The sequence below is a fragment of the Tenrec ecaudatus genome, chromosome 12, assembly GCF_050624435.1.
Source record: "Tenrec ecaudatus isolate mTenEca1 chromosome 12, mTenEca1.hap1, whole genome shotgun sequence".
Lineage (NCBI taxonomy): Eukaryota > Metazoa > Chordata > Mammalia > Afrosoricida > Tenrecidae > Tenrec > Tenrec ecaudatus.
The window spans coordinates 133856586-133871866 of record NC_134541.1 but is presented as its reverse complement, the minus strand read 5'-3'; the positions used below and the strand labels follow the sequence as shown (position 1 = coordinate 133871866).

The following is a 15281-nucleotide window of genomic DNA, read 5'->3' as shown; positions in this document are numbered from 1 at the left end:
CCTTCCATGCAGGAGACCTGGGCTCCATTCCCAGCCAATGGACCTCATGGCCAGCTACCACCTTTTGTGGGTGGAGGCTTGAATTGTGCTATGAGGCCGAATGGGTTTATGGAGCGCTTCCAGACTAAGAAGGGCTTGGAAGAAAGAGCTGATGATCCATTTCTGAAAATCAATCAATGAATACTCTCTCTGGGTCCCAGCAGGCTGACTGACCAACTGAGTTGCAAGAGCACTGTGTGGTCCTATTGTGCCTGGGGTCACCTTGATCTTGGCAAACTCATCAGCAGCTAATGAGAATACGCAGCAGACGACCCTCCACCCTGTCCGCCCAGTAGTGCCATTAACCTGCAGCTCCTCTGTGGCCCAGGCCTTGCCTGACTCTGCAGACGGGAGGGGCCACCTGGCTTAGCATTGCTGCATGCCCGACCATAGCAAAGAGCGGAGCACATGGAATGCTTCCGGAGGCCTTTGCTGAACTAATCTATACCCAAAGGAATGAGTGGATGGTGTTCACAGGTGAAAAATTAAAAAAAAAAAAAAGCCTCTAGAGCAGCGGTTCTCCGCCGTCCTCCTGCCGTAACCCTTTCATGCAGTTCCTCATGTGGTGGTGACCCCCAACTATAAAACTACTTCTGTTGCTACTTCATCACTGTAATCTTGCTACTGTTATGAATTGGGGGACCCCTATGAAAGGGTCGTTTGACCCTCCAATGGGGTCTCGACCCACAGGTTGAGAACCGCTCTAGTGAATTTCACCAGAGGGCGTTGGGGGAACCAACTCACTGCCATCCCGTCAACTCTGACTCAGCAACCCTATGGGACAGGGCAGAACGGCCCCTGTGGGTTTCAGCATTGACAGCGCTTTATTGGAGGAGAAAGCCTCTTCTTTCTCCATGGAGCAGCTGGTGGCTTTGAAATGCTGACTTTCAGGTTAGGAGCCCAATGCATGACCATGACGTCACCAGGGCTCCCCCGTGAACGCAGCATCTCCTAGAAGACAACCAGGTGAATCTTCCTGCAATTGCAAACTGCCATTTCACAGGGCTGCAAGGACCTCCTCCATAGCAAGGGCAGCGTGCCCCTGGGAATCCATTCCTAAACCGGGTTCCCAGGGCAAAACGTCCTGGGGGTGCATGCGCCCTGGCAATGGGTCTTGCCCACCGACTTGGCTGATGTAACGGGGGAAAAAAAAACAACATGCATATATATGTGTTCATCTATGTATGGGCGTCTTTTAATTGTACTACAGTCTTGATTCCCTTAAGCAGTATGTGGGGAAAGTCACAGTCGTCATGGCGACGGCTCCTCTTGCCAGCCAGGCGCCACATGACAGCGTCACCTGTTGTCCTCCCCACTCACAGTCTTGCAGGGAACGGCAGGGGAAGGACAAGCCAAGCCGGGTCTCCAGCAGGCTGTGGCCGGGCCCCTGGGGCGGGGGGTGTGTGCACTCCATGTAGAGCCAATGACCCCAAGAGACCAGAGGATGGGTGCCTATTGGCTCTGTACCCCCTTCATGCAAATGCCTTGTACCCCAGGAGGGAGGAGAAGGGTCCTGCCACGCCCCCTTCCTCACCCCCATCTACCCATCAGGTGGCAGATCACAGAGAATGAGGGCTCTCGGCCCGCGGCAGGCTCATTTTGCATATATATTGTACATTACGGAGGGAGCGGGGTCGAGGAGGGGGCCTTTTGTTGTGCACGTTTGTCCAGGCGATTGTTTATGCAGGTCTGACTGAATGAGGGAACACTGGGTATCATTTCAATTTCTGATGTCAACATCAAATTACTTATTTAATTTCATGCCTGGCGAAGCATTGCATAGCTACACGCAGAATCATTTCACTTCATTTGGTATGCTGTGTTTTCGTGGCGATTGGCTTGCCTTCCAACTGACAGCTTTAATTACGACATGAATTTGATTGCGCTGCCGAGGAATTAACATAATGCAACAAAGCATTTAAGGGCCCTGACTAAGAACAAGCCCCATTCCTGTCCCCCCCACCACCTCACCCCCCGCCCCCCGACAGGCGAGCCTTCCACATACCCATGACCCACTGGTGTGTCAATGTATGCTAGAATGCATCTTAGAATCGCAGCATCTCCAGCTTAGCCCAACCAAGAGGTATTCTCCCTGCCCCTCACCCCTCTGTAGAGGAAGAGAGATTTGAGACATTACGTGTGATTTCTGGATGTGGACGAACACTAGGGACGAAGGCCTTCGAACCTCTCCCCTAAATGTCCACGGTAATGACACTCTCTTCTTCCCTTTCTACTTATTCCTCCAACATGCTTTCATTGGCCGCTTGTCTGCACATTTCATCATGGCTGCGGGGCTGGAACTGAAGTTCAAAAATCAACAAAAAGACCATCTGCAGGCAACCGGACATCCCCTCACAGAGGGGTCACCGGGAAGGGAAGAGTCAACCCAAGGCACAGTGTAGCACCATGAAACACACACTATCCCTCTGGTTCCTTGAGGCTCCCTGACCCCCCACTATCATGACCCACGTACTGCCTTTCACTGCGGGTTAGACTGGAGCATGTACACAGATGTAGATAAAAGATAAGAGAGCACGACACACAGAATCCAGGCATAGGAATGGGAAAACAATGCCAGAAGGGTAGGGGGAAGGGGAGGGCAGGAAGGGGGAACTGATCGCAATGATCGACACATAACCATACAACCCCCTCCTGAGGGATGAACCAGAGAAACCATGGGGGAAAGGAGAGAGCAGTTGGTGTAAGATAAGAAAATAATAATAATTTATAATTTATCAAGGGGTCATGGGTGGGGGGAGAAAAGAGGAGCTGACACCAAGGGCTCAATAGAAAATATATACCATATTGAATGAAGGGGGAAGTGCAGAGTGGAGACCCAAGGCCCAAGTGTCGGCCAATGGAGATCCCCTCATGGAGGCGTTTAGGAGAGGAGATGGGTTAATTGGGGTGCGAAGTGGTACCGATGAAGAACACAGCTTTCCCCCAGATCCTGGATGCTTCCTCCCCCCAACTACCATGATCCGAATTCTACCTTGCAGGGCTGGATAGGACAGAGGCTGTACACTGGTACATATGAGGGCTGGAGGTACAGGGAATCCAGGGTGGATGATACCTTCAGGACCAAGGGTGTGAGGGACGATGTTGGGAGAGTGAAGGGTGAGTGGGTTGGAAAGGGGGAACTGATTACAAGGATCCACATGTGACCTCTTCCCTGGGAGAGGGACAGCAGAGAAGGGGGGAAGGGAGACTCCGGATAGGGCAAGATATGACAAAATAACGATGTATAAATTACCAAGGGCACATGAGGGAGGGGGGAAAGGGGAGGGAGGGGAAAAAAAAAGAGGACCTGATGCAAGGGGCTTAAGTGGAGAGCAAATGCCTTGAGAATGATTGGGGCGGGGAATGTATGGATGTGCTTTATACAATTGATGTATGTATATGTATGGATGGTGGTAAGAGTTGTATGAGTCCCTAATAAAATGTAAAAAAAGAAAAGAGGAGAAAAAAATGATTAGGGCAAAGACTGTACAGATGTGCTCTATACAATTGATGTATGTATATGTATGAACTGTGATAAGAATTGTATGAGCCCCAATAAATTGTTAAAATTAAAAAAAAAAGAAAGAAAGTACATATTTAGAAAAGAATGACGGCAACATATTTATAAATATGCTTGATAAATTTGATGTATGGATTGCTACAAGAGTTTTAAGAGCCCTCCCCCCAAAATGATCTTTTATTAATAAAGAAAACTGAACAAAAAGAAAGAAACACCATCTTGGCCTTCTCTACAGCCCCAAATTCTGACTTGTATTCAGGGGACACTAACCCTGGTCACCAACGTGGCCTCCACCAATGGAGGCCATGGAACAGGGGTTCCGAGACTGGCCGCGGGACCCAGCATGCCATCAAAGCACAGAGGGGTTCATATCAGAAGGGGAATCACACACCCAGGAAAGTGTCTCCATTGTGTCTGCCTAATCTAAGTCCGTAACTAAACACGGCATGGTTAAGGTTTAAAGTGTACGTTTCTGGTGGGTTGGTACACCTCTCTCCTTTTAGAGCAGAGGCAGACAGAAGAGGCGAAAGGCCATGGGCAGTGGATGGACGGTGATTCCCAACCGGACACAACCATCTGCTGGCGTGCTTTCTTCAGGTGGAGGCATTGAGAGAGAGATCAAGGAAGGTCTCCATGTTTCCTGCTCCTGGAACAGGAGCAATCATAGAGTGCCGAATACGGGCGGAGTCGACCCGAGACTTGAAAAGCCCAAGGGTGTTGCAAACATAAAGCATCAACGATAACAACCAATCAACCAACAAATTCCTCTTTGGGATTCAACATTTGAAATGACGCCATACACCCATTTTTAGGGAAAATATGCTTTTTTATTGTCGCTGAACTGGTTTTTTTTTTATTCATTTTACTGGGGGCTCATACAACTCTTAGCACAATCCATACACACGTCCATTGCGTCAAGCACATTTGTACATTTGTTGCCATCATCATTCTCAACACATTTTCTTTCTATTTGAGCCCTTGGCATCAGCTCCTCATTTTCCCCTCCCTCCCCACTCTCCCTTCCTCACGAACCCTTGACAATGTATAAATTATTATTATGTTTTCATGTCTTACACTTACTGTCTGACGTCTCCCTTCACCCACTTTTTTGTCGCTGAACTTTTTTATGGTGGATTAGTTAAAAGTTCACAGGGCGGGTCTCAGTTTCACAGGGACTCACAGAGACACACATTTGGTTCACTGCATCCACCAATCTTATCTAGGCAGCGTCACTGTATCCCACCTCCTCCCTACGCTTCCTGTTACCAGTTTTCCTTCTTCCCCGGTCCTCCGAACGCTGTCTTTGGGTGAAGGCTGCCCTTGTGAACTCAAAGGCTGGATTATCTTGCCAGAGATGTGGGTGCAGTTCCAGACGTCACAGTGACTAAGCCCGAGAGTCCCAACCGTCACCATCTGACCGATAAGCCGGGTCTGCTTCATGCCACGCGTTCTGTTTCTCCCACTGGATTCGGGGATTTTCCACGGGGTCCTTTACCATCCAGTTCTTCTGGTCTCAGGTGTAGACGCTGCTGTGTGTGTTCCACTGGTCCACTGGGTTGATTGTTTCCTTAATTTTTGATTCCATGTTCTTTCCTTCGATGGGCAGAGACCACACTGTGCACTCTGGGTGGCCACGCCTACGTATTGACCACTCTAGTTGCGCTTAGCAAAGCAGGATGCAGAAGAACACCTTCTTTGTGAGCTATGTGATTAGACAAATTCTTTTTCTTTCTTTCTTTCATTCTTTTTGAAGAACACAAAGGGCTTCACTCTCAGTTCTTCAAGTAGCCCAGAGAGAAATCCATTCGTGTGTTTTAATGCAGTAGAGAGAACGGAAAGCTCTCGAGGGGCTGGGAAAACAGGTAGGGTGGGAGAACGTGTTTCCAGGTTTGCAGAAGACAGAGCAAGCTAAGAGGAGGAACTGGACAGTGGACTTGCAATTCCTGGGCTCATTTCAAGCCATCTTCTGTTTAATATGGTCTGTCCACTCTGCTGTTTTCTTTGCAGATTTGACTACTGTTCCAGCAATCTCTGCAAATTCCCCACCTCGATCTCATTATGCTGCAAAGAAGAGCGCCGGCTCCACAGGGCGCGGTTCCACAGGCTGCGGCAGCCATAATGGGGTGTGCAGTTGAAAGACATTTTCCAGGAGAGCAAATGTGACTGCTGTCAGTCAAGTGTACAAGCGGATCGTCATTAAATGTTCAGATAGCCTCTCCTTTCTGACCCCCCGCCCCCACAAAGAGCCCCACACCTGCCTTTCTGGCCCCCTCTGTCACGAGGCTATCCTAGAGGTTACTCTTAAACTCGAAGCTCACATTTCTCTTTCAACAACTTACCTACGCGGAGGGATTTCAAACCTGGTTCTCCACTAAGGTAGATGTGCACCATCCAGTGTACACCTACACAGAGCGAGGCCAGCCAACCAGCACAGCGCATGGGCCAGAGTGTACTCCGGCCTGTGTGAAGGAGGAGTGTGTCGACCCTTGGGGTCTTCATAAAGAGTATGCTCAGATTCTTCCCAGTCATCAGTCATGTCTGAGAGCCACCCACCTCCTTGCCTGGCTTTCTCACCTGGGAAAGGAAGTTAAGAAATAAAATCCCGCTGGGAACCACAGGGCCACGGGCATTTCCTGTAAGGCTCATAGAATGAGCTCCTGTGTGGATTTCCTGTGGTGTTTTCAGAGCAAGCACGATGACAAGGAATTTCAACTCCCCCCGGAGGTGGGGATAAAAATCGCTCAGGTAAAATCACCCACAACTCCCCTTGCTAGCACCGAGTCCATTCCGACACACAAGGGCCTGTAGCACAGGGCCTACAGCACAGGGCCTACAGCACAGGGCATTCAGTCTTTCAAGAAGCTGGCTCATGGCTCAATGCCTGGCCCACAATGCCACCAGGACTCCCAAATCAACAAGAGACACAAACTGTACGTGAATGGGAAATGAGCGTCTGGCTACAGAGGGTGTTCAGGTAAACGTGGAGTCATTGACTTGGGGGGGGGGGGCGGGAGAGACTATCAAAAGCTCCAGTATTAGGTCAACTCCGACCTCAAAGGCCACTCATGCCTTTGTTACTATCCACTCGAGGTCATGTTTGGTAAGAGGAGGGCCGGCAACAAGGAGAAAGGCCCTTGATGAGACGGGCTGACCCCGAAGCTGCATCAATGGGCTCGGGTATAGGAACGGTCGTAACGATGACCCAGGGGTGTGCTGTAGTGCTTTGTTCTGTGCAGTGGAGTGTTGCTACGGGTCAGAGCTGACTGGACAGCACCCTACAACATAGCCTCTCACCTACATCCAAGACCTACTGGCCGATCTCTCTGTCCCTACTCTTGGTCTCATCTTCGCCGACCCTAATTCAGTTTTAAAAAGGCAGAGTGAAAACTTCAGTGTGAATATTGTGCCTCCATTCCTGATCACACCTGCACCCATGGGCTGGAGGCTACTGTTGTCATGGCTGGTGGCTGGTCACCCTACGCTTGTCACACAGGTCTTTGTCCTCTCAACTTCAACTATCTGTGCTTCTAGCTCCTTCTATCCCAATCTTCAGAGGGCTTCCTCCTCCATCTTACTAGGATCTCAGCTCAGGTGTCAGCTACAAAGGAAAGCCTCCACACATCCTGTGAAAGCAGCCAAGCGCAGCCTTCTGCCCTTTGTGATTGTTTAATTGGTTGAATCAGAAATCATTGTATTTTCTTCTTCGCAGGCTCATGGTCACCTCCCACTTAAATGGACTCTTCACAAGGTCCTAGACCCCATCCTGTTTACCACTGGATCGCAAGTACCCAGAAGGATGCCTGGCACCTAAGAGGCATTTGATACACTTGTATTGTCCACTGAAACACTCAGTGAAAGAGACACAAAGATGAAAAGACAAAAGCAAACCGTTGGTGAAGAAAAAATAGCCATAGATGAAAAACAAGACAAAACAACAGGAAAGAGAGGGAGGAACATATGATCAAGAGTCCTCAACAAGCCTGACTTAGATTTTCATCTCAAATACAATGACAGAGAAGCTCACAGATGGTGTGGCCTACACGTATTTCTTTTTCAAGGCTAGCTAGTGGAACAGAGCACATAGTAAAATCTCAATAAGGATTTGGACAGAAGGGAGGATTGAATAGATGGATAAAGGTAGATAGGGCAGGATAGGGAGATACATCAATAAAACACAAAACCTAGAGTTCATTGGGGGTAGAAGAAGAGGTGATTCAAAAAGAGGCACAGAAATACCTCCACCGTGATCACAGTCAACAGAATAACCAGCTACAGCAGTAAGATTCAAGAATACTTAGCATGAGCCTAACTGAAATGTAATCCTGTTTATCTGTTTTCTTAAATGTTTCAACTCCATGATGGTCTGGAACATTTACAAAGCATTAACAGTGCACATCTTCGCAAAGGAAAAACGCAATCTAAAACCCTTTCAGAGAGAAACCAGGCAGCCTCACACGCCTATACCCACGTGAAGAAAGTCTAAAGGTGCTTACTTAGGGAAGGGCTTGCCAGACACAGTAATCTGGCAAAAGGAAACGAAAATAAAAGGCACACATATTTAAAAGTGCATGCTATTATAGGAAAGGGCAGAGGTTCCCGAGGGACCAGGGGGCAAGGACTGGGACGCAGAGGGCAGGGAAGAAGAGGAAACCTTGTCTGTGATGGCTCTTGGCAAAATCCTCAAGAGTGTGAACTCCATCCCGGACCCAAACCCAAGACCAATGGTAAGCACTGGCTCTTTGAAAATCAAGTCTCTGTCTCCCCCTCTCATGACCCCAGTGCTGCCTTTCATGGTGGACTACACCAGAGCACGTGCACAGATACAGATAAGAGCTCACGGCACATGGACTCCAAGAACGGAAATAGGAATAGTAATACGAGAAGGGTAGGGAGAAAGTGAGGGGAGGCACGGGGAACCAATCACATATGATCGACCCATAACCACACACACACACACACACACACCCCTCCAGGGGGACAAACAACAGAAACCATGGGGGAAGGGAGACAGCAGTTGGTGTAAGATATGAAAATAATAATAATTTATAGCTTATCAAGGGATCACTAGGGTGGAGGGGGAAGGAGGGAGAAAAGAGGAACGGACACCAAGGGCTCAATAGAACGTAAACATCCAGAAAAGAATGATGGCAATATATGTACAAATATGCTTGGTACAATTGATGTATGGATTGTTACAAGAGTTGTGAGAGCCACCCCTAAAATAAATAAATAAAAGGAAGAAAATCAAGTCCTGATGCGTCACGTGCGTGGAACAAAAGAGACAAGAAACAGGAGATGAAGTCATTGAGAAGCCATAGGAACTATTTGTGTAGAAAAAAAAAATCTCACCGGCCAGAGGCCAGAGAAGTCACAAAGTCGAAGAGTAAGTGCACCTACCTGAACTCTAACTGAGAAAGAAAATCAATACACGTAGGGGAATGCTTGTGTAGGTGAGGGTAAGTAAGGGTGAGGAAGGAATACATGCACTACCTTTGAGCCCACTCCGACTTTCCACCACCCGAAAGGATGGAGTTGAACTGCTCCATTAGATCTCCGAGGATGTGGATCGTTCAGAAGCCACCTGCCCTAGCGTTCTCCCTGGGAGTAGCTGTTTCCAGCAGCCAAGCACTTCCCTGTGGCAGCAGCAGGATTCCACTGGGGAAGTCTGAAGACCCCACGCCAGGATAGACCATTGAAGAACGACTTCTGAGAAGACGATTGTATGTGGGAGGAGGCAAGGAGTCTGTCATAATGGACAGAGGCCCTGCCAACAAGACCTTACGTTCTAAAGGGGCACTGAAAGGAAGAGAAATCATGATAAATGTTATGGAAAGCCCTGTGGATGAAGCCAAAGAAATGCCCCGAAGGCTCTGTATTGGAGCACTGACAATGTTCCCAGAACCGTGTTAAGAGATCCAAATGCATTCTACCAAGTAATTCCTCTTTCATAGATCCGTAAGACCATCCTTTGACCAATAAAGAACTGAAAACCTCAGACGAGTCACATTTCTTGTCCAAGATCACCCAGACACTAAATAGCCAAACTGCTATGTAAACTGTGGTTTGTTCCTCACGATGCCCATGACGAGGCGTCGTTTTCGGCTTGGTCTGGCGTGTACTCACTGTACGTGGTTAAGCTCAGCCCTTACGTTATGACAGCTTTCTCTGTGATGACATTCCGTGTGATTCAAAAGCCGTGTGGCTCGCTGGCCGCGTGAGTTCATCATGAATACTCAAACATCCCATGACTCCCCTTCACGTCAGCATGCTTACTGGTCTCAAGAGGTTACCATGTCTCCTTGGTGCGGACAATCGGAAAGTCCCCGTGGCCAATTACTGCCTCTGGGTAATGTGGTTTGGGAATATGTAATTTTGAAAAGCCAAGCACACTGGGCTCTTTTCATCTTGACTCATAAGTCAAATCCTCCCCCGCCTCAGGAATTCTTTTTTTTTTTAATGAACTCTTTTTGCCTGCCCAAATTAAAACAAAACAAATGCTAGCATCTTGTAGTATGTTGCCTAGTTTCCCTAGAGACCAAGTCTCATCTGTCAAGCTTCTAAAAATACCGCCAAAATGGGTGGAACACTGATGGGAATTTTCATCTCAGTTGGACAAACAGGAACAGGCATCGTGGAGCAGCAACAGAATTGCCCTCCTGCTTTAAGCAACTCAAAACAAACAAAAGGGTAAAATGAATTAAATAAAGGCTTTCAAAACGTGGACAACAGGCAATGGAGACCTCGAGAGAAAGGAAGTACACAAGACGATCCTTGCAATTGCTTGAGATTCCTGTCTGGCGCGTTTTCAGGCCACAGCATGGAATACGTCCGTATTAGGAAAGACCTACGCCTCAACTCAAGGCTTCTCTTGGTGTCGGGGCCGTACAGCAGGTCCAGCTCATCGTCACCCGATGTGCACAGGATGGAAACACGCCCGGTCCCGCACTGTCCTCACAGTCGTGCCTTTCCCTGGGACCAGTGTGGTAGCCGCTGTATCGGCCCATCTTCCTTTGCTCATTGACCCTCCACTTGACCAAGCATGATGCTCTTCTCTGGGAAGTGGTCCCTCCTCATCACATGCCCGAAGCACTTGAGCCAACACCCCACGACCCTTGCTTCTAAGGAGCATCCCAGGCAGACATCTTCAAGGGCAGGTTTGTTCATGCTTCTAGAAGCTCATGGGATCTTCGATCTCCAGTATCCTTCGCCCACACGATTTCAAAGGCGACCCTGCTCCTTTGGTCTTCCTTATTCGATGGCCCAGCTTGGCCATGCACATAAGGTGATTGGCACTGTCGAGTGTACCTTAGTTCTCAAGATGACACCTGTGTTCATGAACTCATTGAAGAGGTCGTTGGTTGTCTACTTGCTCAATGCAATACCTTTTGGATTTCTTGACTGCTGCTTCCGTCAGAGTTACTTATAGATCCAAGTGAAATGAAATCCCTCACAAAGGTAGCATTTTCTCTATCACAATGAGGTACAGAAATGGACTTCACGGTACCTGACAACAAAAGCCAGGTTGGATCCCACCCACCACACCTGCCCTCCGCCCCAAACCATTCAAAGCAAACCTTGAATGGATCCAGCTACTTCCAAATAACTAAGCGCATCATAGACCAACGCTCATGAGTACTTATGGGGACCAGACGTATCCAGCAGAAAACAAGACCAAATTCATAATGTCTGATGTGCAGGGAAAAAATGGCCGGTCGTATCCCCGAGCAGGAAAACGTGACCCACAATGAGAAGAAACATCCGTCATTGGAAACAGACCTGAATAGTGATGTTTGAGGGTTGCCACTGCCTTGCAGTAACTGCCTGCCGGATGTGGAGGAAGGCAGAAGAGAGCAGAAGCGCATTGGAGACCTGGGATAGAGCTGAAGAAACGAATCTGGTGGTGGTCTGTAACCCATCTCCTGACTGAAAGTCATTTAAAATAACTGCTAATTCTCTTTCAAGAAAAACTGGGATGGGGTGGGCTATGTGTCGCCTGTCACATACTGTGTTGGCAAGTGCCCTGGTGCTTCAAAGAAGTCATTTTCACTTAGACTTGTCAAGACGTTTCATCTCCGCAGACTTTAGATCGTCCTTGAGCCTCAGATAAGACTCTGGCATCAGAGGCCCGCGGACATGAAAGCAATCAGTGGCTGGAGCGTCTAACCGTCAAAGAGAGGAAAACCTGGACCAAATGGCTGGAGATCTCTCAGCACGTGTTCAAAGAAGCCGGTCAATAAATCTCGCTAACGATACAAAACTGCGCTGTTGTCCCCTGGTCTGATGTGGCATTCAATTACGCCACTTTATCAGGAAAATGTGATTAACTAACCCAATAATAATCTCCATAAAACTAGAGACAATGAGATCTTCTATTAAAAGCACAACAAGATCTCAGAAGAACATTTAACACTGAAGTATTCTTTAACCACTTAGGTAAGAAAATGTGCTGAGGTTTTATGATTATAAATGGTAGCTCTCTCGACCAGAAAATTAATGAAGCACATGAATACACAAGCATAACACACGTGGGCACATCGAGACTCCCCAGAACAGAGTGCGTTCAGAATTCTTTATTTATATAATTGGTACTCTACCACATAAGAAAGCAGGGAAGACCACAATGTATAATTAAGACCTTAAGAATACTCTGGAAATAATTGATTTGGCATATCCCATTCAATTCTTGTAAGAAATCACTATCTCACCTATCCAACCACACCCCACCTCTCAGCTGCTCTTCTGGGAGCTGGGCAAAGGTAGATCTTCTTCTGGTTGTTCACGTTGGCTGCTCAAAGACATAGATGCTGGAGACTGTCCATAGGAAATGACTCGGTATGTTACAGTGGTCTGCAAATTCGGATGCTTGCAGTTTTTTGGCCTTCTTGGTCCCAAACCTCCCCGCTCCCCAAATTTTTTTTAGCTTAAACTTCTTAAGCAGGTGTGCTTATAGATTATATCCAAACCAAAGTAGATGCCTTCAAATCAATTCCAACTCAGAGCGTCCTTACAGGACAGGGCAGAAGTGTCTCTGCGGGTGTCTAAGATTGTAAATCTTGACAAGAGTAGAAAGAATCGTCTTTCTCTGGTGGAACAGCTGGTGGATTCAAACTGCTGACTTTGTGGTTAGCAGCCCAATGTGTCACCACGATGGCACCAGGGTTCATCCTAGCTAAATTATATGCACTTTCTATGTATTAAGTTCAGAAACCCACAGGGGCAGTTCTAGCCTGTTCTGGAGGGTTGAGACAAGTCAGAATTAATTTGGTGGCAGTTAAACTTGTTGACATCTAATTGGTCCTGAGTCGTGTGTCTCCGAGTGAAATTGTGCTCCACAGGTGTTCAGTGGCTGGGGAGGAGATCGCCATGCCTTTCTGCCGAGGCCCCTCTGGGTTAACGGGAGCCATCACACTGTTTAGTGATCTGCCAAGAGCGATGAAAGTTTCTACCACCAAATGACTCCACAGGGGATATTAATAAAGCTTAATTTTTCTGATGTCGGCCAATAAATCAACCAGCCAACACACACACTGGCATTGTTACGCAGGAGTCCTGGTTTCCCACTGGTTAGCGTGGGGCGTCTAACCCGAAGTTCAGCAGTTCCAAACCATCGGCTGCTCTAAGGGAAAAAAAATATGTTCCCATCAAGAGTCTCAGAAAGCCACAGGGAGCAGCTCTGTCCTGTCCTATAGGATCTCTGTGAGTCAGAACCGGCTCATTAGCAGCGAGTTTGGATTTCCAGTGTCATGTCTGTGACTAAGGGGATCATCTTGCACACAAGAAGGATGCCCATCTCTTCAAAGCACAGAAAAAGGTGGCCAGGAGGTAAAACTTCTGCCTCTTCCTCCTCCTTGTTTGTGGTGTCTTCTTCTCCAAGACTCTGAACTACAGTCTCTCCTTAGTGGTACTGCCTCCATCCATCTTCTAAACATGGCTTTGTTGGCATCAAGAATACAAGTATCTCCCTACTTGGCCCATCTTACAAGAGTTTCTAGGTGTTGCTCTGATGGGGCAAAGATGGGTCGATGCTCTTGAAATATGACAGATTAGGGTCCCGAGAAGCCCAAAAGGGTCCAAAAATGGCCAGGGGGTTCTGGGGAGTAGTATGTGGGGGTGGGGTGATGTCCCATTGATGGTAGGAGACTGCAGAAATGCAGAGCTAGTGATTCAGGGCTAAGAGAGACCCCCAGGAGGTGTGAAAAGTTCCGCAATGATTCCCACCAGGAAATCCAACTTCTCTCCCTGAGTAAGTGGTTGGTCAGGTATGCCTTCTAAGTCATCAAATGACAGAAGGAGATTACTAACCATTACCTGGGGGGGGGGGCAGAAACCCCACCAAGTCCATATTCACCCGATGTCATCTCTCAGATGCGCACTACCTACCCGATGTCCCTTCTCTTTTGTAGCAGACATGCGAGCCATCCTCGCCGCTATCTGCAGTCTCTTGTGACTAAGGTGGCAAACAGCCCCACCTGCCTCTGTGATTCTTTTTTTTTTTTTAACAATTTATTGGGGCTCATACAATTCTTATCACAGTTCATACATATACATACATCAATTGTATAAAGCACATCTGTACAGTCTTTGCCCTAATCATTTTTTTCTCTTTTTACATTTTATTAGGGACTCATACAACTCTTACCACCATCCATACATATACATACATCAATTGTATAAAGCACATCCATACATTCCCTGCCCCAATCATTCTCAAGGCATTTGCTCTCCACCTAAGCCCCTTGCATCAGGTCCTCTTTTTTGTCCCCTCCCTCCCCACTCCCCCCTCCCTCATGTGCCCTTGGTAATTTATACCTCGTTATTTTGTCATATCTTGCCCTATCCGGAGTCTCCCTTCCCCGCTTCTCTGCTGTCCCTCTCCCAGGGAAGAGGTCACATGTGGATCCTTGTAATCAGTTCCCCCTTTCCAACCCACTCACCCTCCACTCTCCCAGCATCGCCCCTCACACCCTTGGTCCTGAAGGTATCATCCACCCTGGATTCCCTGTACCTCCAGGCCTCATATGTACCAGTGTATAGTCTCTGTCCTATCTAGCCCTGCAAGGTAGAATTCGGATCATGGTAGTTGCGGGGAGGAAGAATCCAGGATTGGGGGAAAGCTGTGTTCTTCATCGATATTACCTCACACCCTAATTAACCCATCTCCTCTCCTAAATCCCTCTATGAGGGGATCTCCATTGGCCGACACTTGGGCCTTGGGTCTCCACTCTGCACTTCCCCCTTCATTTAATATGATATATATATATACATATACACATATATACACATACATACACACGCTTATATCTTTTTTTTTTTTTTGCATGTGATTCCTTAGGACGCCTTTCGGGCCAGACTGATAAGAAGCATGGCACAGTCAGTGCGGGACTCCCATGGCGGTAGCCCCTGGCCCCCTCCCCCTGAGCAAGGAGAAGCTGCCACGCTGGGACAGGCAGAGGTCTGAGACAGTGGGGGTGCTGGAGATTCAGACTGGAGGGATGCGTGGCTGCCTTTAATTTTTTTTCTTAAAAAACCAAAATGACTTACATCGCTGAGCCTCTCCCGAGAGCTGCTCCGGTGGAAAGCCTTGGATTCTCCGCTGTCGCTGTCGCTGTCGCTGTCCCTGCAGCTGTGCTGGCCGGGCTTGAGCTAGAAGAAAGGAGCAGAAAAGGGAGAGAGTCAGGAGTCTCCCCACAACACGGCTTATTAGCTCCTGTTCCTTGATCTT

General features: G+C 48.0%; 1 protein-coding gene across 5 annotated transcripts in view; it reads right to left on the bottom strand.

Annotated features, from left to right (window-relative positions):
- AUTS2 (activator of transcription and developmental regulator AUTS2) overlaps nucleotides 1–15281 on the bottom strand; it is a 1157636-nt gene that overhangs the window by 652660 nt on the left and 489695 nt on the right. For all 5 annotated transcript variants that reach the window (XM_075564998.1, XM_075565001.1, XM_075565000.1 and 2 more), the window contains exon 3: nucleotides 15101–15202. In XM_075564998.1, coding sequence (XP_075421113.1) covers nucleotides 15101–15202 — 102 coding nt within the window. The remainder of the gene's footprint in view (nucleotides 1–15100; nucleotides 15203–15281) is intronic.